Genomic DNA, 21011 nt, shown 5'->3' on the forward strand with positions numbered 1-21011 from the left:
TAAATATTTCTGGAATAATTTCAATTCAAAATCTCATAAAAAAAATCAAAATCCCCAGCAAACATGTTTAATAATCATCCCAATCTCAAACACAATAAAACCGTGAACTACCATAAAACCCATCAAACACACTTCAGCTATTTCTTTTCCTTGAGCCCATCATCTTAACCAATTGATCCAACTCATCAACACAGGCATCTCCATCGTAGCACATGTTTCGAAACAAGTCATTATAAAAAATCATCCAATTACCAAATTCATCATGCTACCTGCAATCACAATAGAAAAGTAAAATCATTGTTCATCGTCCTTGAGAATCTCAAGATTCACTATATAAAAAAATAAAACAAAAAAAGAAAGAATTTGATGTCATCTCCGAATGGCGAGATAGACAGTATTTGACTAAAGAGAGAAATCGAGATTTAATTTTAAAATTTTTGTCTCGATGGCGGGATAGAGAAAAGTGAAACTATTTTAACTTGTCTGAAATTGTTTAAAAAGTATTGTTGTCAAGTCATGTCAAAAATTGACTAAAAATAGTTAAAATTATAAAAAATGATATTTTTGAATTGAGCTTATGAGGAAAGTTATTTCTCACAATTTTTTCTTGCTTTTTCTTCATTTTTTTTACTTTTTTTTCTTTGTTTTAAGAAATGAAAAAGATATGCCAAATTTAGCACATGCATCACGTTTTCTTTATATACATGCATGTTTTTTTATCATGATAGATCTTCACATGCTAACTTTAGTTTTGGATAGTAATTTTGGTTCAAAACTATTTGAATATATAATGAAAAAATGTATTTGTTCTCTTTTAAATTAGAAAGAAGCTTTAAGAAAAACTTTTGACATTTGGTTGAAATGATTCAGTGAGAATATTCATGACATAAGAAAATATTTTTATTGTGTAAAGTAAAATCTTTTAAAGAGATTATTGTTTTGACACTTTGTTGTATAAAATATGTGATTTTAAAAGACACATCCACAAACTTTGGATTTAAAATCTGAAGATTGAACTCAATGAGAGAGTGAACTTGTTATTGTTGAAAGATTTTATATTTCAAGTTTGATTCCAGGCTTCACCGATCAAAAAAACACTCTAGACCTGTGCGCTAAGGAGTTCATTCCAGGTGTCTGGAATCCCAGGCAAGCACCAATGCAAGCAGTCATTGCCCTTTTTACCATAATGTGAAATGTGAGCCTCATCTCTCAGATCAGACAGAGCAGTTATATCCAAAATCTTTACCCTTGTACCCTGAACAGCAGCTGCAACGATCTTATCGCTTGATTCTTCTCCAAGGACTTGGCTCCCTCTTGTCATTGGAATCAGGTTATCACATTTCCCCCCGGTGTTCCATTCCCCTTTAAAAAAGTGCCTCGGCGACGTGGTTGTAAAGAAAACTTGCAGGTCGGGATGGGAGGCCAACTCGGAATCAAGCCATTTTACAATGTTGTTCACTTTAAAGATCTTGGCATTCTTAACATTCTTAAGAAATCCCTGTTCTACGGGCTTCCCATTCACATACATCACCTCATTGTCCATGTCGACCCTCGTTTTGGTCCAATGGTGAGCTGTGTTGATAACTAATAAATTAAGTTGATCGAGGTTTTCTCGAATGAAAGCTGGCGGACGATCCAAATGCATGGCGTAACGGGTCTTGGGATCGGTGGCGTTGATAGGCTCTCTGTCACAAAGTCTTGCTGACCAAGAACGCAGAATGGTGGTATTGGTACTTAGAAAGCGGTAAGCCCAGAAATGCTGATGAATCTCTCCTTTACGTAACAATTTAGAGAAACCATATTTGTCTGCAACATCTTCAACGTCGGGGCTTTGTTCCCCCCCAGTGAGCATGCACATCATGGATTGGAATTGCTGCCCGCTTAATGAATCTCCTATGAAGGCAACTGTTTTGTCCTGCATCCTGATTATCCTTTTAGACAACTCAATTATTCCCAATGATAAATTCAAAGAAATAAAACAAATATCAGTATATATCTACCTTTTCAAGAAATCAGAGGGCTCAAACTCTGGCATTTTACAATCTAGAGACTGCCATCGATAACCTTCATAAGAGAAATCTGTTCGATTGGTGAGTCTGCATGCCCAGTTTCTTGTTATATACTTGCATCCAGCAGTATATAAAGGCGGCCTGCGGTCGGCGACCCATCTACCCTTTGCATAATTGCAGACTGCAAAGATGGATATAACTCAATGCTCTCTGAATATGAAAATGTCTAGCAATTCAAATATGGATACTCATCCTTGGTCATTAGTCATATGCGAAAAAAGTTGTACCTTGGTCGTTAGTCACTTTAAGAATTAGAAAGTGATATTCAGTTTGCCATTAAGATATATATAGGTATAGATCTATCTTATGATTATAGATAAGCCCGTAGAACATATTAGTCAAAGTTATAGCTTTTGAGAATTTAATAAAATTTTGTCTACTTATTGTTAAGAGATCAATTCTTATACACATGTTAATTGGATTTTCTGGTATTACTAAAACAAATGAATTCTTAATTATAGTAGCATTGAGGTATAGGGTGTCATTGACACTTTTCTAGAAGGACTTTATTCTATAGGATGGGATATGAAGAGTTAGGAAGTACATCATTAAGATAGTCTACTGTTGTGGAAATTGTTCAAGAATCAACAAAGATAAAATCCAGAGAAATCAAACAAATAGAAAAACATAAGAATTTAAGTGGTTCGGCCTCTTACCTACATTCACGAAGTGAAACTATTCTTTCTATTATTGAGAAATTAAAGTACAATAAAGTGACCTCTATGATTCCTCAAACCAACCAAAGATCCCTTACACACTCTTTCTTAATAACTTCCCAATAACACTTACCTAAACCACTCTAACTCCACCAAAAGCAAAAGACATAGTTACAAAGTGTTCCCTCTCTAGAGCTCTCAAAGCACTACTAGCAATTCTAACACCTAGAGATCCACTTTTATAGTATATAAGTCCAAAGTAGAATGTGATTAGGAGTCAACGTGGAATAAGAAGTTTAAAACCATACAATTACTCAATGTTGTACACAAACAAGAATCTTAATCAAATAAGATCTATAATTCTAGTCAACTTAAAACTCAACAAGTCTCCACCTTTGACTTGAATTCAAAATCCTTAAACCTCTTCCACCAGTCGCACTTAATTGCCACTTCCTAACTCCACCTACTTTCCAACGCCTTGAACAACTCTCCAAGCATAAGACTTTCCAAATTATTGACTTTTATAATTACCACGACTACACATACCGAATCAACCATGGTCCAACATTCGATTCCACAAAACGGCCAATGCATTTGTGTAGCCATCAAGTAAATGGCACTAATTGACTTCGAAAAAGGACCTCGATGACCTTTCCAATTCATTACTAACAAGATTTTTCATCTTTTCACCATCATTTACACCATGGGAACCTTCCATCACCTTCTCGGCAAATAAAATCTCACTTTGGTAGCTACCATCTCTTGTGCACTGTTCCCATCCTTTCGATGCCTCACATTTTAGACGATACAAGCTATTATGCAAATTCTCCCTCATCAAGACCATGTCGCTTTGTGTGACTTTTACCACTCCATCACAAGCAGAATATCCATACCCTTTGGAGTCTAGCAGGCTCAAAGAATGCATCTCTAGGACATAGGCCACACCATCCAAAGAACGCATAACCTCATCAAACATTTTGATTTTCACCACTTCAAGGTCCATAACCTTCACTATTGATTTATTATCCAAAGTCAATTCCTTGCCACCCCTTCTTGAAGTAAATCAAAACAATCCTTTTAATAACATATGTGAGTGGCAGAAGCAGAATCTAAATACCAATCAGAATTTGCATTCATATTTTCTGAGATTGTAAGGACATCACAATCATCACCTTCAGCAACGAAAGCATACTCACATTTGTTTCGTTACTTTCACCCCCTTTTGTAGGATAATCCTTTTTAATATGTCCATACCCTTTGCATTGAAAGCACTAAACATTGTTGGATCTATACTTGCTACCCTTAGATCACTTACCTGTTGACTTCCTCCTACGAACCTCAGTTACCAATGCCAAGCCACTTAGATCTTTATCCCCTTCCTTACCTTTCTTTCGGGCTTCATGAGATATTAACGTTGATTGTGCTTGTTCTAACGTTATTGTATCCATTCCACATATCAGAGATTCCACAAATACCTCATAGGAGTCTAGAAGCGAAGTCAGGAACAAAGTGCCTTTTCCTTTTCCTCCACCTTCACATCAACCTTCTTCAACTAATCAATGATCCCATTGAATTCATTCATATGCTTCATGAGGTCTCCATTCTCCTCCATCTTTAAGTGATATAACTTTCGCCTAAGCTGCAACTTGTTGGAAATACTTTTTGCTGAGTAAATCTTCTCTAACTTTGCCCACAATCTTGAAGCAAAATCTTCATCAATAACATGATTAAACACGTTATCTCCAATGCAAAGCCAAATAATGCTCACACACCTTTGATCCAACTCTGCCCATTCAACATCCTTCATGTCATCTGGTTGCCTTTCCTCCTTTCCTAGCAAGGGCGCATTAAACCTTACTGCACAAAGAGATCTTTCATCCTTCTTTGCCACTGCGTGAAACTAGTTTTTTCATCAAACTTCTCAATTGAAAAATTCGTAGAACTAGTAACTTTTGACATCCTTGTTGAATTTTGAATTTATTAAACCCGAAGCTTTGATACCAGTTTGTTGTGAAAATTGCCCAACAATCAACAAAGATGAAATCCAGAGAAATCAAGCAACTAGAAAAATACAAGAATTTACGTAGTTCAACCTCTTGCCTATGTCCACAGAGTGAAACTATTTTTTCTATTATTGAGAAATTAAAGTACAATAAATTGATCTCTATCGTTCCCCAAACCAACCCAAGATCTCTTGCACACTTTTTCTCAATAACTTCCCAAGAACACTCACCCAACCACTTTAGCTCCACCTAGAGCAAACGACAGAGTTACAAGGTGTTCCCTCTCTAGAGCTCTCAAAGCACTACTTGCAATTCTAAAACCTAGAGATCCACTTTTATAGTATAAAAGTCTAAAGTAGAATGTGATTTTGACTCAATGTGGAATAAGAAGTTTAAAACCATACAACTACTCAATGTTGTACACAAACAAAAATCCTAATCAAATAAGATCTAAAATTCTAGTCAACTTAAAACTCAACATCCACTAAATTCAATACTCCTATAAAATGGTCTACAAAATTCACTACTCCTAAAAGGTTCAAGACAAAAGAAAAAATTTGGTCAATCTGTGAATGTAAAAGGTTTGAAAACTACATTCAAGAGGGAATATAAGTGTTTCAATCGCAAGAAAAGTGACATAAGAAACAAGATTATGCCAAATATTAGATTGGCTAGAAAAAGATAAACATGAAGAAATTCATTAGTAAAAGAAGGCCAAATAAAGATGAATCTAGAGTCACAATTAGTAACAAAGTAGAGGTGATAGTCAAGTTTGTCGGAATAATTTACTTAAACTTTAGTTTTAGTTTCTTTATTAGACACCACTAGTTAAATTTTGAAATAAAAAACTCCATTATTAAAATTGGTTTGTGTCCTTTGACTAATGGATTATATAGACTGTGTTTAGTTCTTACTAATTTCTATGTCACCTCATATTATATTAAAAGAGTTGCCAAAAGACCCTACATAAAAGAAAACATCGTTCATGTTGTGACATAAAAAAACTTGGTTACATTTTCAAGGAAATGATAAAAAGGTTGATAAAGGATAACATCTTACTTGCTCTTATTTCTGATGACTCGTAAATATTTGTTAATTGTTATAGGAATAAGATGACTAAAATAAATAAAAGAGATTAAATAGCAGTTCCGATTTATTAAAACTCATTTGCACTAACATAAGTGGAACATATACCCCCATTATCCGTAATTGTAGATATTGTGGCATTTATTGATTATTTTTCTCATTATGATTATATATTTTTAATTAAACAAAAGTCTAAAACTCTTGAGAAATTTAAAATCTTTAAGACTTAAGTTGAAAAACAATTGAGAATAATCAATAAAATTGTCAAGTTTAACAAAAGTGGTGAGTATTGTGATACGCATGACATAACATGACAGCTAAAAGGCCGGTTTATCAAATATTTATAACGTTGTCGATTAGTGTCCCAATACACTATGCTTGGTATCCTAAACAAAATGGTGTGGCTGAAAAATGAAATCATACCTTTAGGGATATGATGAGGAGTATAATTAGCGAAGCTATTTACTAGAATTTTTGGAGGGAGAAACCAATCATAACAAATTTGCATATCTTAAATAGTATCTTTACCAAATCTATACTTAAAATCCCCTTTTAAGTTTTGGACCCGATAGAAACTTAATTTTAATCACTTATGTGTTTTGGGATATCCTTTAGAAGCGTACTTTTATGATCCACTAAAACTAAGATATAGTATCATTTCACTAATTGTTATATTATTAGAACCTAGATCGTTCTTAAGACTATAAATTTTATTGCTCAAGTAGTGGTAGTAAAATTATTAAGGTAAAAGCAATTAAATTTTTAGAGTTACATATGGTTAATAGCAGTTGCTGTCATAGTAGAAATGGAGGAGAGCATATTAAGACGTAAGTATTCCTATGCTTATACAGAAAGATAATATGATACATGCACTAGTTGAGAAACAAGAATAAGGTCAACTAGTTCTTGATAAGGTTCCTAAACATTAGAATGTTGTATAACAGATACCACAAACAAGACCCATAAGGGTAAGGAAGTTTGTTGTTTCCTTAGATATCTATGAATTCTATCTTTAAAAGGGTGATTATGACATTAGCTATATAGTTTATCTAGTAACTTTTTAAGAAGTTATTTTTAGTCTTAAATTAGAGAAGCAGTGAGGGATAAGATACAATCTTTGTTATACAATGGTTTATGGGAACTTGTTGAGCTAAATAATGATTGCAAACTCATTAGTTGTCAATGAGTATACAAGATCAAGAAAGATTCTAAAGAAATTATTGAGAGGCTTAAAGTCAAATTGGTTGTCAAAGATTTTACTCAATGAGAAGGTATTGATTACAATAAAACATTTTTTTGTTGTATCCTAGATGTTGTTTAGGCTTAAAAGTGTAGACATATGTAGGAAATCTTAAATCCTATGATGGATTTACTATGTAAAAGGTAAGGTTAAGTCCCCTTTCCTATCTATAACAACATAAAGATCTCACCATTTAAGAGTTAAAAAAAAAAGGACATGAAAATCTTAATGCACTTAATACAAGCAGTTAATCTGGTTAGTATTATTTACATTATTACACTATTGATCAAAAATCAGGTATATTTTATGTTTGAAATTCCTAATATGATAGATCTTGAATTAGTATAAAATATTTATACATAAAGTCTAACAAAATAAACAAGGTATACAGAAAAGAGTACAAGTACGAAGTGGCGAACAAACCTGGAGCTGGAGGGGGCGTGGTATACTGATGTTGGGCTGGTGCATGTGTAGAAATAAAAGGATTCCTATCCCCGTCCCAAAGTAATAAGGTCATAAAAAGCAGAGCAAGAAAGAGAAATTTTCCAGGAAATCTAAAAGAATCTCCTGCTTTCATCTCCATTTTATGCACTGCAAATTAATAACAGAAATTCTTCACTCCTCAAACCCAAAAATCCTCAATGTATCGTATTTTTCAGCTACCACATATAATATGAGTTCAGGCACTGAATCGTATCATTCTACACAGGGCCTCCACTCTCCAGCTGCATGTAAAGAATATATGCCAGAAAATTTTAGTAACAAATTAATAAGGCAGCCAAGAAAGTAAAACACACAACACAATCATTTTTGATGTAGAAGAAATTCATAAACGCATTCGTGCATGCATAGCATAAATCATAATAGAAAGTTGGATCAATTCGAGAAAAAAAAAAAAGGACAAAACTTATAAGAAAGATGAATAAACTTTCTCCCAACTACAACTAGTTTTCTTTTAATAAACAGATTAAGCCTAGCATATGCATATATATGTATATATATATGTTGTTTTTATAGAGAAAAAGAGAATGAACCTAGTTAGTGAAGCCTCCTCTCCTTTAATGAGTCGAAGCTGTTACTTTGGTTTTGTTAGTCCGTACCACGATTATGTATATATACATTGATTGAAGTGGTGTTAATTTATTAGGTGACAACACCAAGGTTTTTGTATTTATCATATTAACAAATGTGAGACAGAAATCATTATGATTTCATAGAAATTTGGACTATGATTCATTTGTAATTATATAGATTGACAAATTTGCTTCCTACCCAAATTGACAAATTGACACGTGTATTTCAAGATGTCAGCTTTAATGTGTCACAAAATGATTAAAAGTATTTTTTTTTTATTTTGAAAACGCATTAAAAAGGGAAAGGTAAAGGATTAATGCTTACATCAATTTGGGGCGTCACCATAACACACATTTTTATCTTTCCTAAGCATTCGCATGTATTAGATAATATATTGAGGTATCCTCTAGACCTGAATCTCTTGCTTATGTTTTCATCCCAGACTGAGTCCCAATCCCCCCATTGATTCCAGAAATTAGCCCAAGGAGTAATTGTCCAATCCCTAATTCTCTAATTAACGTGACACATACACACACATATATAAATCACTGAAACTTTTTAGTTTATTTCTTAAGAATAAGGGTATAAAATCATTGTTTTTATGATATTTTTCATTATGATTTGCTAAATTAATAAGTCTAATTTTTCAAGCGATTGTAATTTGAATTTTCCATTCACAAATAATTAAAAAATTAAAAAAAAATTATTTGATTGTGACACATTTTTTTTTTAATTTTATTTGTAAACTAGTGTTTATAGAATTTTTTTTATTTCTTAATATTGCGAATTATCTGAAATTATATAAAATATTACCACATCACATAAAATTAATTTGTCATCTAAAATAAATGGAGTTTGATATCGAATATGACTTGTCAAAGTTTCAAAGTTATTAAATACAAATTACTAGATTTATTATTTAAGCATATTCACATTTACTATGCCACCTATCTTTATATTCTAAATTTTTCAACCCAAAACTTCAAATAAATATATATATATATATATATATATATAATCAATTGATGTTTTAGGAACAAGTCTTAAGTTAAATTATGATTATTTAATGATAATTCAACATTTAATATATATGTATGAAAAAAAAAAAGAAAAAGCTTGTTAGTCTAGAAAAGCTTGCTAGTTTAGATTTTAATAATTTAAGTTAATTACATATTTAATGTCATATTATGTATAATAATTATTTTCATTTAGTATATTTAAAATCATCATATTAATTGTCAATCATCAAAATTTATAAAAGAAATAAAAATGACACATAACTTATATGATTCTTATCAAAACTACTAAAAAATAATATCACAAAATTTACATAATTCTTTTAACTTTTTAAATAGTAGTTATTTGTCACAAACTAACTAATTTCTTTCTTTCTACTAATTCAAATGAAACTCGTTCATTTTATATGAATAAACTCTCCCTCCATGCAAACAATATTTATTTTTACTCTATAATCATTATTCTTTATGTTAATTTGATTGTAGCTACTTGGAGTTCTTTCATTCATTCAATTAATTCATATCTTTTTCTATCCAAAACTTTAACTATATATGAGCAATCAATCTTTTCGGCAAGTCGAATTATTATTATTTAAGGATGCTTCAACCTTTAACATTATTGACAATTAAGGTTTGAAAAAAAAATTGAATTGTAAAAGCTTTGACTTAAGAAACATTTTGGTAACAATTTCTTAATATTGTTACAAGTTAATTACATGTTTAATATCATATTAATTATAATATAAAATTTCATTTAGTGTACTCAAAATTATCATAGTAATTATCAATCATCAAAATTTATAAAAGAAATAAGAAAGCACAAAACTTACATGATTTTTATCAAAACTGTTAAAAAAATTTGTCATAATAGCCAACTCATTTCCTTCTTACTAATTCAAATGAAACCCATTCATTTTATGTGAATAAACTCTTACTTTATACAAACAACATTTATTTTTACTATATAATTATTTTTTATCATAATTTGATAGTAGCTTATTGGAGATCTTTCATTCATCCACTCACTCATATCTTTCCAAAATGGCTTCCAATACTAATGAAAATGTTAGCAGCAGAGAATATGACTTTTTTTGCAACTTTAGAATTTTGAAGGTAAAAATTTAAAGCATGTTACACTAACTAAATATAAATGTAATATCTGTAAATGTGGTTTTCAAACTAAAAAAACAAAAAATAAATAATGAATACTAAGTTTATATCTAAATATGCCTACTCATATACTCTATTTATATGACATTTTATTAGTACTTACAATTATACTTATAGTAGTAATTATCATTTAGTTACATATTTTAAATCTTAATTTAGATATTCATGTTTACGTATTTAATTTATCTATTAATTATTAACATATAATAATTTATATTATAATATTTTTTATGTTTAATTTTATAATATATTATTTTAATTGTAATAAAGTAATAAAACTTAAATGGATTAAATATTAACATAACAACAAGTTGAACAACATTGTAAGAGTTTACATATAATGTTAATATACCTCTTTTTTATAAACTTCTCAATTTTCCTGATATTATAGTTGTTAATATTATATAATATGCAATACGCATCATATATTACATTACGATATAATAACAAATGATATGAATCGATATATTAGATTATTGATCAAATATCGAACTTGTATCGCACGATACACGTATGAATTTTAAATTATATACTATTCAATTATTAAAAATTCTTTTTTTATTTTTTTGTTTGAAACATGATAAATTATTTTTTCTGAGTATTAATCTTCAAGATTTACATTTTATACAAAATGATGCCAAAATAATTTATTTTTTGAATTTTTTATTTTTTTTATTTTTTATTAATAAATTAATATGAAAAATATATATCTTATTTAAAAATATATATTATAAAGGAATAAATTGAGAGTTTAAATTAAAAAAATAATAATCTTTTCGATTTATGTCATATAATCTTTAATTTTATTAATAAATATATTTTTTAACTCTTTTTTTATTTTACATGTGTACATGTTGTTTATAATTAATTTTAAAATTTTTTTAATATAAATATTTTTAATAAAAAATACGATACGTATCTTAATTTAAGAATGATGCTTGATACAATAATCAATAATCAATATAACATTAATATATTTATTTGATTAATTGAAAATATATTAACGAGTTCGAGGGGTTAAATGCAACAAATTCTTTCTTGATGGCAAGAATTCAAGAAATACAAAACATTAATGGTACTCTATAAAACAAACAACAAAGGCAAGGGCAAACCANATGAGAAATGTATGTTTTATTTAAAAATATATATTATAAAGGAATAAATTGAGAGTTTAAATTAAAAAAATAATAATCTTTTCGATTTATGTCATATAATCTTTAATTTTATTAATAAATATATTTTTTAACTCTTTTTTTATTTTACATGTGTACATGTTGTTTATAATTAATTTTAAAATTTTTTATTATATACAATATAATACTCGATAATAAAAAATACGATACGTATCTTAATTTAAGAATGATGCTTGATACAATAATCAATAATCAATATAACATTAATATATTTATTTGATTAATTGAAAATATATTAACGAGTTCGAGGGGTTAAATGCAACAAATTCTTTCTTGATGGCAAGAATTCAAGAAATACAAAACATTAATGGTACTCTATAAAACAAACAACAAAGGCAAGGGCAAACCATACAGGGCTAAGGAATGACTGCAACTTAATGGAGACCGCTATGGAAGGTTATAAGGGACAATATAAAAATGGAGACCGCCATAGAAGGTTATAAGGGACAATATGAAGCTATTAAGCGGGAATATTTTTAGATAAGAGAAAGAAGTGACTTGTGTGAACAAAATTTTCAAAAAAAGGAAGCTGAATGGAGTGGATAATAAGGCAGATGAGGGAAGAAGCTTTCAAGGCAAGAGAAATGGCGGATAAAATAGAAAAGCTTAGGCGGAAATCTTTAGGCAAGAAATTCTTCTAAAGGACGAGTTAAGTGAGTTAAAAATCAATGTAATGATACTTATATCAAAGCTGCTCAAAAGGAATTAAAAAGGTTTAGAAATTCCTAAAAAATAAACAATAATAAAATTTACCAAATGAAATTTAAGATTTTGAAAAAGAGATTAGTCATGAAATTTCTGGATAAAAATCAAATGTTCTTATTTTTACTTGAAACGACCTATTTGAATATTAGAAAGTACGACTTATCCCAAAACTCCATCTAAATGTTTGTTTTACTTTGTATATCTTTATGACAATATGAACATACTATTTGCTTCCTTTTGCAAGACATGAACTAATACGGGATTATTTGATTTTGTAGAAACAGATCCAGTAGACGTTGTACTTCATGCATTTTGAATAAATATGCTAAATATCTGAATAGAATCAATTAGTTTTGCTTTTATGGCAAACGTATAGGAAAAAATTCAATTTGCATCTCAAATGGAAAATCAACAAAAACGAAGAGGAAGTTGTGAAGAGCACAAAAGGCAAAAATGTGGATGTAAGATACAGAACATGTTGCAAGAGCCACAACCTTGCTTTTGAAAGACTGCCCAAGAGTGCATGTTTAGGTAAGATTCAGTTGTGAGTAGATGTGACTAATTTGCTTCTAAAGAGAAAAATTGCATATGAAAATAAGATCACCCTTTTTTAACACAATTATGTGAAAGACAGGCTTAAGAGAAAGATATCATCAACTAGTCAGACTGGGTTGACAGGAGTGTGTAAAAAATGAACAAGGCTTCTGTTCTGCAACATGGTGAGCATAACACATGCAATTCATTCAAAAGCAGCATGAATGAATGTCTTCTTTTTTTCTATCAATACCTAGAGAGTAAATTTCCATGGATCAGATGCAGTTATGTACTCTTCAACCAATACACTAGAATTCAACCGATGGCATAGCAAATCTTATAATTGAGCTGCAAGGAGCTCATTCCATGTATCTGGAATGCCGGGCAGGCACCAATGCAAACAATCATAGTAAGCTGAGGTACCAAAAATGCGGTATTGGGATTTGTGAGCCTCGTCTCTCAGAGCAGAAAGAGCTGTTATATCCAGAATATTAACCCTTGTACCCTTAACAGCAGTCTCAACAATCTTATCACTTGATCCTTCTTGAATGACTTCACTCCCTCCAGTCAACGGAGTAGTATTATTGCAGTTCCCCTTGTTATCAAAATGCCTTGGTGACCTGGTCCTAAAGAAAGCTTTTAGGCCGGGATGCAAGGGAAGTTGTGAATCAAGCCACTTCACCATCCTATGAACTGTAAAATTCTTCACGTTCATCATATCCATAAGCATCCCATATTTTATGGGCTTCCCATTTAGGTACATTACCCAATGATTTGCTATAAATTTTGCTTTAATCCAGTGGTGTGCTGTATTCAGAACCAATACATCGAAACGGTGTAGGAATTTCCTCAAGAAAGTTGGTACACGATCCAAATGCAGGGCAAAACTTGAATCTGGGTCTGTGTTATTGATGCGCTCTAATCTGCAGAGCGTTGAAGACCAGTAAAATAAAATGGTGGTATTAGTAGTTGGGAACCTGTAGGCCCATCCATCAGGACGAATGGCTCCGGAACGCTTGGCAAGACCATATTCAGTTGCCACATCTTTCACTTCAGGGCTCTCTTCGCCACCAGTGGCCATACACATTAACGAGTGGAATTGCTGCCTCCCCAATGAATCACCTACAAATGCAATTGTTTTGTCCTGCATTCTGAAATCAAGTCATAGTAAACAAGCTGAACCTAAATGTTGTCATGTTTAGTAAAAACATGATTGATCAAATTCCAAATTTCATAGGAGGAAAAGGAGTGTAACTAAGCTAAGCCTAGACTCAGAGCTCAACTCAACTACAGAACTCAAAGCTCCACCTTGGTTCAAATTTATTTTTTTGCACTCGTGCTCACTCAAAAATTAAACTACTCAAACTTGACTTGATTTGACTCAATATCATCAACTCAATAAGAAACTTGAAACTCAAGCCTGAATAACATTTTAAATTACAAATATGTAAAATCAAACAATATATTGTATATGAGTCTTGGGTACGAGTGTCCTAAGGACATTCTTTAAGGTACCATTATAGTAACATTTCTGCATTAAATACAATAGTTGACAGTTAATCTGATTTTTCCAATGCATTGGGTGAAGATATTACCTTATATAATAACCTTAGAGAGTGTAAAATTGTAAAAAATTCTAAAGTAAACTTAGGATATAAAAACTACAGCAACCATAAGGCCAGTACAGCATACAAAAAGATTAAAGAGCTTGAAAAGTGAAATCAAAGTAACTATATCATCAACAAAAAATTCTTACTTTCTTAAGAATGCAAACCGCTCAAACTCTGGCATTTCACAATTTATTGGCTGCCAGCGATATCCCTCATAAGAAAAATCTGCTCGTTGAGTCAGCCTACAGGCCCAGGGACTTGGTAACCACCGTTTACATCCTAACCCAGAATAGAATGGGCGCTGGCTGTCCGAAACCCATCTACCCTGTGCATAATTACAGACTGCAGAGAAAAGAGCATTAATATGCATGCATAATTTCAATATGATCTTTGTGAGAATCTAAACAAGCTTAGATATTTCAGAAACAAATAAGTAGGGGAAAACACTTCAGCAAACAGATATACATTTGACTTCTAAAAGCCTGGTAATAGGCAAATTTCAGATGAAAATAGTTCAGTTTTCTCCTGCAGACTTCTAAACACCTCCACTTGATACATCCACATCCATTCATTTACAAAAACACTGCAAACCGGGATCAAAATTCATAGTCAGTGAAATGGAAAAAAAAACCCTCCATATGTGTCACTTGCAACTTGGAACAAGAGAGCACGCAAGCCCTTGAAATGAAGCATAGAAGAGATTTTATTTTGTGATCCTTACTAAGTTAAAACGTTTGAGCAAGTTAATTCACTTCTATTCCATTTTGATACATGAAGATGGCTAGTAACCCCACCAAGGAAAACTCAGTCCAACGAACTCTGTCTCCCATGTGCAACCGTCCCATTCATGACTTTCATATCTGCACTATCATTCACTGACAATCACTAGATACAAATTTACCTGTTTTTGCTTTACAGTTGCATCAGGTCAATACACTAGATTTCTTTACAAGACCAAGGTACCTGTGCAAATCCTGAACACTAGCTCAAATAGGATATCTTGCCACCGAAAGCTAGATTGGAGAGCATCTAATAAACCATCACAATAACAATTTTACCAAGGAAAAGTGTAGCTTGCATGACCTTGGAGGAGGAAACATATACTCTACACATCTCCTCTTCAGCTTCCGAAGATCCAAATCCAATGGTTTATGGAATATGATTAAGAATGCTTTGTGCTCAACTAATTCTCAAGATTAAGGCTTGGGAGATGACAACTCAAAAATCACAAAAAAATTTGAGGTCGGGTGGCACAAGGCACAGCCCAGCTCTGCTCAAAACTGGTCCATGCCTAACACGGCAGATCAGTTAGAATCCCAGTTCATGCTAGGAACCATGCCAATATTTACGAGTCATGCCAGGAAAAGGGTCCCAGGTCTTTTCTGCAGCCATGACACATTTGGAGTTGTTGCAGGCCAACACAGCACTTCCCATTCATTTTTTTCAAGAACTAAGTAATAATTATATTATACTAAAATTGAGAAAAACCTAATTTTCAAAAAAAAAAATTGAGAAAAACCTAAAATGAAAATAGTGAGACGGCCATGCAAGACCTGGCATAGAACAATCCATTATGGCCTTGGGGTCATGCTGGACCTTCCCTCTGTCCTTGGCAGACCATGATGGGCTGACAGTGCCCACTACAGTTCCACGCCAGTCCCTGTAGCAGGCCCTGTCTGTCAACTATGACCCAATTTGCACTTATAATGGAAGTGCATCATTAAGCAATAAAAAATAAAGATGCAGGCTAAAAACAAAGATGCAAAGTCAAACCACAGATATCCATGGAATGCTATTGCAACAAATCAAACTGGTAAAACATTGAAGAAGTAAGTTTAGGCCTTCTGCGTGGTTTATTAACCAAGGTTGAATAACTAATCAGTTTTTGGAAAACCTTCTTGAAGGCTAAAAATGAACAAATACCAGAAGGAACTGATTGCACCTTGTCAAATGCTACAAATATTAACAAGTAGATAATCTCACAACAAAAACAATGGAGAGTTGATAGAGATTCACATCCCCAGAAAAACTCTTAATGCAGTTATTCCATGAAATGATATAATAATCACAATCATTCATAAGTTAATTAAAAATCGAAATAACAAGAGACCAAACTGATAAGAAGCAACAATATCACATTCTACAGATATTTGTAAATTCATCACACAAACCATGATTATAGCCATATAAGAAAAGGGACTTTACCTTGCGTCTTGGATGAGTATGTGTTCTCCAAGTCGCTCTTATCATTCCCAGATGGATGTGACATTGTCGAATTCCTTGGTGGAGGATCAAAATTCTGTTCTTTATTCTCTGTTTCTTCTGTCATAGTTGCATGAGAATTCGTCTCCTCAAAAGTCCCCTCTGGGTTCATGGACACTGATACATTATTTGGGGCAACCAGAAGAGCATCTGAGCCAGAAAGGAAGTTAATAATGGATGAGCAGGCCAACTATCCCAAAGGAAGATAAGAAACGCGTTGATCATACAAGATCCTGTTAAGAGGTGTTAAATCTTACATCAATTAAGTTTGGGGTTTGTAGTGGCTTCAGATTAACATTGGCTTCTTCACCTATCACCTATGTATTTATTCTAGGATGCTAAACATGGTATAAAAACATAGATTGTTTATTACCACATTTGTTGCCTCATTCTCATAGGATGACTTAACATGGTATCAAATCTCAGGTTTTGCTATTTGTTTCATATTTGCACAGCCTTGTTCTCATGATAGCCAGATAGCTCCTTCTATCTTGGTTGTCAGTATAAGGATACTTGTGGGAAAGGGGTGTTATTTATTGGTATATCCCACCTCCCTCAAGCTTGGGGTTTGTAGCAACTTTATATCCAGGGCATGTCACTCCATCTATTGTGAACTTATTTATGGTTAAATGAACACATGTTTGACAAAAAAAAAATGATTAAACACATCAAAAGAAATGAAAAGTTTCATCAAACTGAAATAATCGTGAAAGTAATGATCCCACAGCCATCAAAACCTTCGGGAACTAACATTTCCCAATTTCCTGCAAAGCATTATTTTAACCGTCCATCTCATGCCATATGTGCTTGCCAGAAATTGATCTAATCAAAATATCCATCCATATAGCTGTCCTTAAAATCGTAAACTGCAACTCTTTATTTAAAGAATTAGAAGTATAGTTTATGAATGTAAAGGGCACAAGAGATATGTCATTTTTCATGGCATATGCTCCAAAGAAATTTATCACTATAAGGGGCATGCACAATGAGCCCTTAAAATTAACTATTAAGACAAGCAAGAATATTATTCAACTCCAACAACCGAAATTTATGTATAAATACCATGCAAAATTATTGAAGTTCATTTAAATGGAAGGAAAGATCCATCATATATAACACAAAGCAAATCAATTCAATAAACCATGATCCAAACAATTACGGCTAACCCTTATTCATAATTAATGCCATCCAAAACTATATTCTCTCCAATGACTTCGCCTTGCCAATTAGTCATCCCTATTTCAAATCTGACTTTTCCAAATTTGTGTAACTATTGGTCTTATTTGCACATGACTACACCATTCTAAGGATTTTCTTGGCAGACATTTTTTTTCCATCTTATCCTGACTCACACATGTAACCTGCCAATTTCTAGTAGAAAAGCTACAAGTTCTTTTTCAATCTAGTGTTTCTATACCATCTTTCTCTATTGCTTCAACTAGACACTCTTAACTTAATAGGCATCCCATGATCACCAAGTCAATATGGCCATGTCTCTAACCAAGGTTGAACCAAAAAGCAATCAATATAAACCTACTCAAAAACCTTAATATTATGGTGTAAGAAACGATGAGTATTATCAGAGAGAAATATTTAAATTTCATTTAGTTCTTGGAAAATTTATTGTCAACCTTATGCATGAATGATAAACCACATTAACAGAGTATCCAGTCAATAACTGCCCTTTTCACTTCATTCAGCATCCATAATCTAAATTTCATTTCATTTTTCAAAGATTTTTTCACTTCTACTAACATCATATTCTCCAAGAAAAAAATAGAAAAAATCTCTCAATTAGAAGTTAAAACAAGATGATTGAGTTTTATATTTCTATCCATACTATAAGCTCTACATCCTTTCAGACTTCTGAAAGTCCTTTCAGACTTCTGAAAGTCCTTTCAGACTTCTTGTATGCAGCACATCCTTTCTTCTCTTTTTCATCATTCAAACTCCCAACTAGAAATTAGATTCCTTTCTAACTTTCTTCCCTATTATTCTACACAAAAGTTAAATTTACCGACATGTTGGTCATTATCTTTTTCATAGCCTAGTACAGTACAAGCACCTTATCTACATAAATTTGCCTTTCTGACCGTCACGGCCATAGCTTTCTTTTCTTCATTAATACCTCAGTTTCATTTTAGAGATAAAATTTCCTTCTCATGGAAGTTCTTTAATATACAAGAGATAAGATTAAAAGTAAATTCAGAAATAGTTACAAATTAAATAAATTAAGGATCAGGAAACATACATGAAGAAGACCCCATAAACTGACCTTGAGCTGATTGAGAAGGGTCTGTAAAGTGATTTTCAGCTGATGAAGAAGACTCAGTGAACTGATCTGCACCTGATGGAGAAGATTCTGGAAGCTGATCTGCACCTGACAGAGAAGACTCTGTAAACATATCCTGAGATGATGACATAGTAGATTCGGAGGAACCTTTTCTTGAATGCCGTAGTAGTATGGCCATCAAAATTAGCACAATAAGTGCAATATAAATTTGCTTCCATCCCAAGATATGATTGTTTCTAGTTTTCATCTCTGCTTATGCTCTAAAAAAGACATGGATTCCTCAGTCAGATATTGAATCTTCAACTACGGTTTTAATAAGAAATTGAACTCCATAAAATAGGTTTTAGAAAAAATTGTCTATTTTCCAAAAGGCTATCTTTGTGATTTATGATTCAAATATAACTTCATTGCAGAAGATTGATACTTTTTCCCCTCTTCCAGGTAATCAAAAAGACTACCAAGAAATCTTCCTGCTGTATTTTCAAAATTTCACCAGTCAATCTTCCTCCTCCTGTCAATAAATTCTTAATTCCTCTCAGTTCTTTACCAAAACTCTAAAATTCATGTTTTCTTCTTTGAGCTCCATTATAGTTTGCATCATAACTTCAAAGGTTACCTTTAAGGTGACACAACAAGAAACAATAATGACTTCTGGGCAGTGGCAACCCTCAAAATGAAACTAGCAATAAAGCAATAGGGATTAGCAAAAGAACCAAGAAAACACAAAAGGAAACTGAATCTGTGAGCTTCTAGGTAGCAAGATTCTTTGCGATATGGAAAGACTTTATTAAGTCTATTGCATTGTACACTTTGAGTAAACCAGAAATTTTAGCCCTTAAATGCACATAAATCTCCATTGAATTCAATGCTTTGAGCTCATTTCTCTCATAATATTAGATGATAAAAATGCTTCAGTAATAGTAATAGGACGAAACAGATATTTTTTATATAGGAAAAAAGAAAGTAAAGGCATGTATAAAGACAACAGAACAAGTACTCCTGCTTGACCATTCACCATTTTCAAAATGCTTCATCTTTGCTTCTTCAATATCCAAGATTTCTATAAGATATAGAGAATACCATTATTCTTTTTCTCTTTTACAGCTTCTTTCATTCTGGACAAACTAAGCAGCCATCTTTAACTGTATAACATATATTTACATACTTCCCATACTACTAGTCCAAAACATATGCAATTATCAGAAGGGAAGTAAATTTCTTCAACTGAAAGTGACAAAGCTACATTCATAACGACAAACTACATTACACGTATTCTTCATTTTATCCTCACATATCTGAGTTCAACACTTCTTCAACACTTTAAATTCCTTTAGGTATAACACTTAGATCCCCAATTATAAATGTATAAAAAAATTGCTAAAAACATGGCACATCTACTTATCTATGCCTAATACATAAACATATCCGTGCCAGATCCCAAGTCCATGTAACATAGACTATAAACTGTTGTTTAAGACAAATACATAAATTTGTTTAATAAAGAGTTGATGAGATCTTAGGTACTGTCTGGTTCTTACTTTATTACTTACTTTTTGCTTTCAAAAGCAATAATTAAAAAAAAAACGCATGGTTTTATTTTATTTTTATGCAGAATAATTATATTTTAATTATTTATATATTTTTAATCAACTAAACTTGCACTTCAAGAAATTAAACCAAGTTACATAATATGCCATAACAAAAGAAATTAAAGAAAAAGAAAGAGAGGAAGTTAAATGAATTGGGCAGTTGCCGATTGCATACCAGAGTATCTTGTCTCCTTGTTGTCCCGGAAAATCCCAGGCATAGGCGGTGTAGAACGTAGAGGCATGAATACATTATGTATGGGATCTGTGACAAAGAAAGAAAAGGAAAGGAAGGACATTTTGAAGCATGAAATAAAAGGGCGAGGCAACAGGAACAGACTTCACTTCCACTCTTGTTTGGTGCAAAAAAGTTCAACGCAAACGTGAAACCAAACTTTCAAATGGCAGTGTCATGACAGTTCCATGGATTTAGAACGCTTTTAATTTCAGTCCCCTTCCTGGCAGCAGGGCTTAAAAATAAAAATTAAAAAAAAAAAACCACCGAGAAAATCAA

General features: G+C 32.1%; 2 protein-coding genes across 6 annotated transcripts; both read right to left on the reverse strand.

Moving 5' to 3' along the window:
• LOC18611896 (protein trichome birefringence-like 14) lies at positions 1006–8104 on the reverse strand. 4 transcript variants are annotated; one of them, XM_018114675.1, is made up of 4 exons: positions 8089–8104; positions 7478–7779; positions 2001–2190; positions 1006–1931 (listed from the first exon to the last, which is right to left on the reverse strand). In XM_018114675.1, the coding sequence occupies exons 2-4, from the start codon at positions 7635–7637 to the stop codon at positions 1100–1102; spliced, it is 1182 nt and encodes a 393-aa protein (XP_017970164.1). In that variant the 5' UTR covers positions 7638–7779; positions 8089–8104; the 3' UTR covers positions 1006–1099. The 4 variants fall into 4 exon arrangements, with proteins under 4 accessions (XP_017970164.1, XP_017970167.1, XP_017970171.1 ...); XM_018114678.1 differs by lacking the exon at positions 8089–8104 and adding an exon at positions 7962–8014; XM_018114682.1 differs by lacking the exon at positions 8089–8104 and having other exon boundaries at positions 1006–1922; positions 7478–8014.
• On the reverse strand, positions 12689–20971 carry LOC18611897 (protein trichome birefringence-like 14). Of its 2 annotated transcripts, XM_018114338.1 has the most exons (6): positions 20676–20971; positions 19528–19590; positions 18894–19171; positions 16562–16768; positions 14503–14698; positions 12689–13897 (listed from the first exon to the last, which is right to left on the reverse strand). In XM_018114338.1, exons 3-6 carry the CDS (start codon positions 19156–19158, stop codon positions 13084–13086), a joined length of 1482 nt encoding a protein of 493 aa, XP_017969827.1. In that variant the 5' UTR covers positions 19159–19171; positions 19528–19590; positions 20676–20971; the 3' UTR covers positions 12689–13083. The 2 variants fall into 2 exon arrangements, with proteins under 2 accessions (XP_017969827.1, XP_007048439.2); XM_007048377.2 differs by lacking the exon at positions 19528–19590.

This window comes from Theobroma cacao, chromosome 1 (assembly GCF_000208745.1).
Source record: "Theobroma cacao cultivar B97-61/B2 chromosome 1, Criollo_cocoa_genome_V2, whole genome shotgun sequence".
In the NCBI taxonomy this organism is placed as follows: domain Eukaryota; kingdom Viridiplantae; phylum Streptophyta; class Magnoliopsida; order Malvales; family Malvaceae; genus Theobroma; species Theobroma cacao.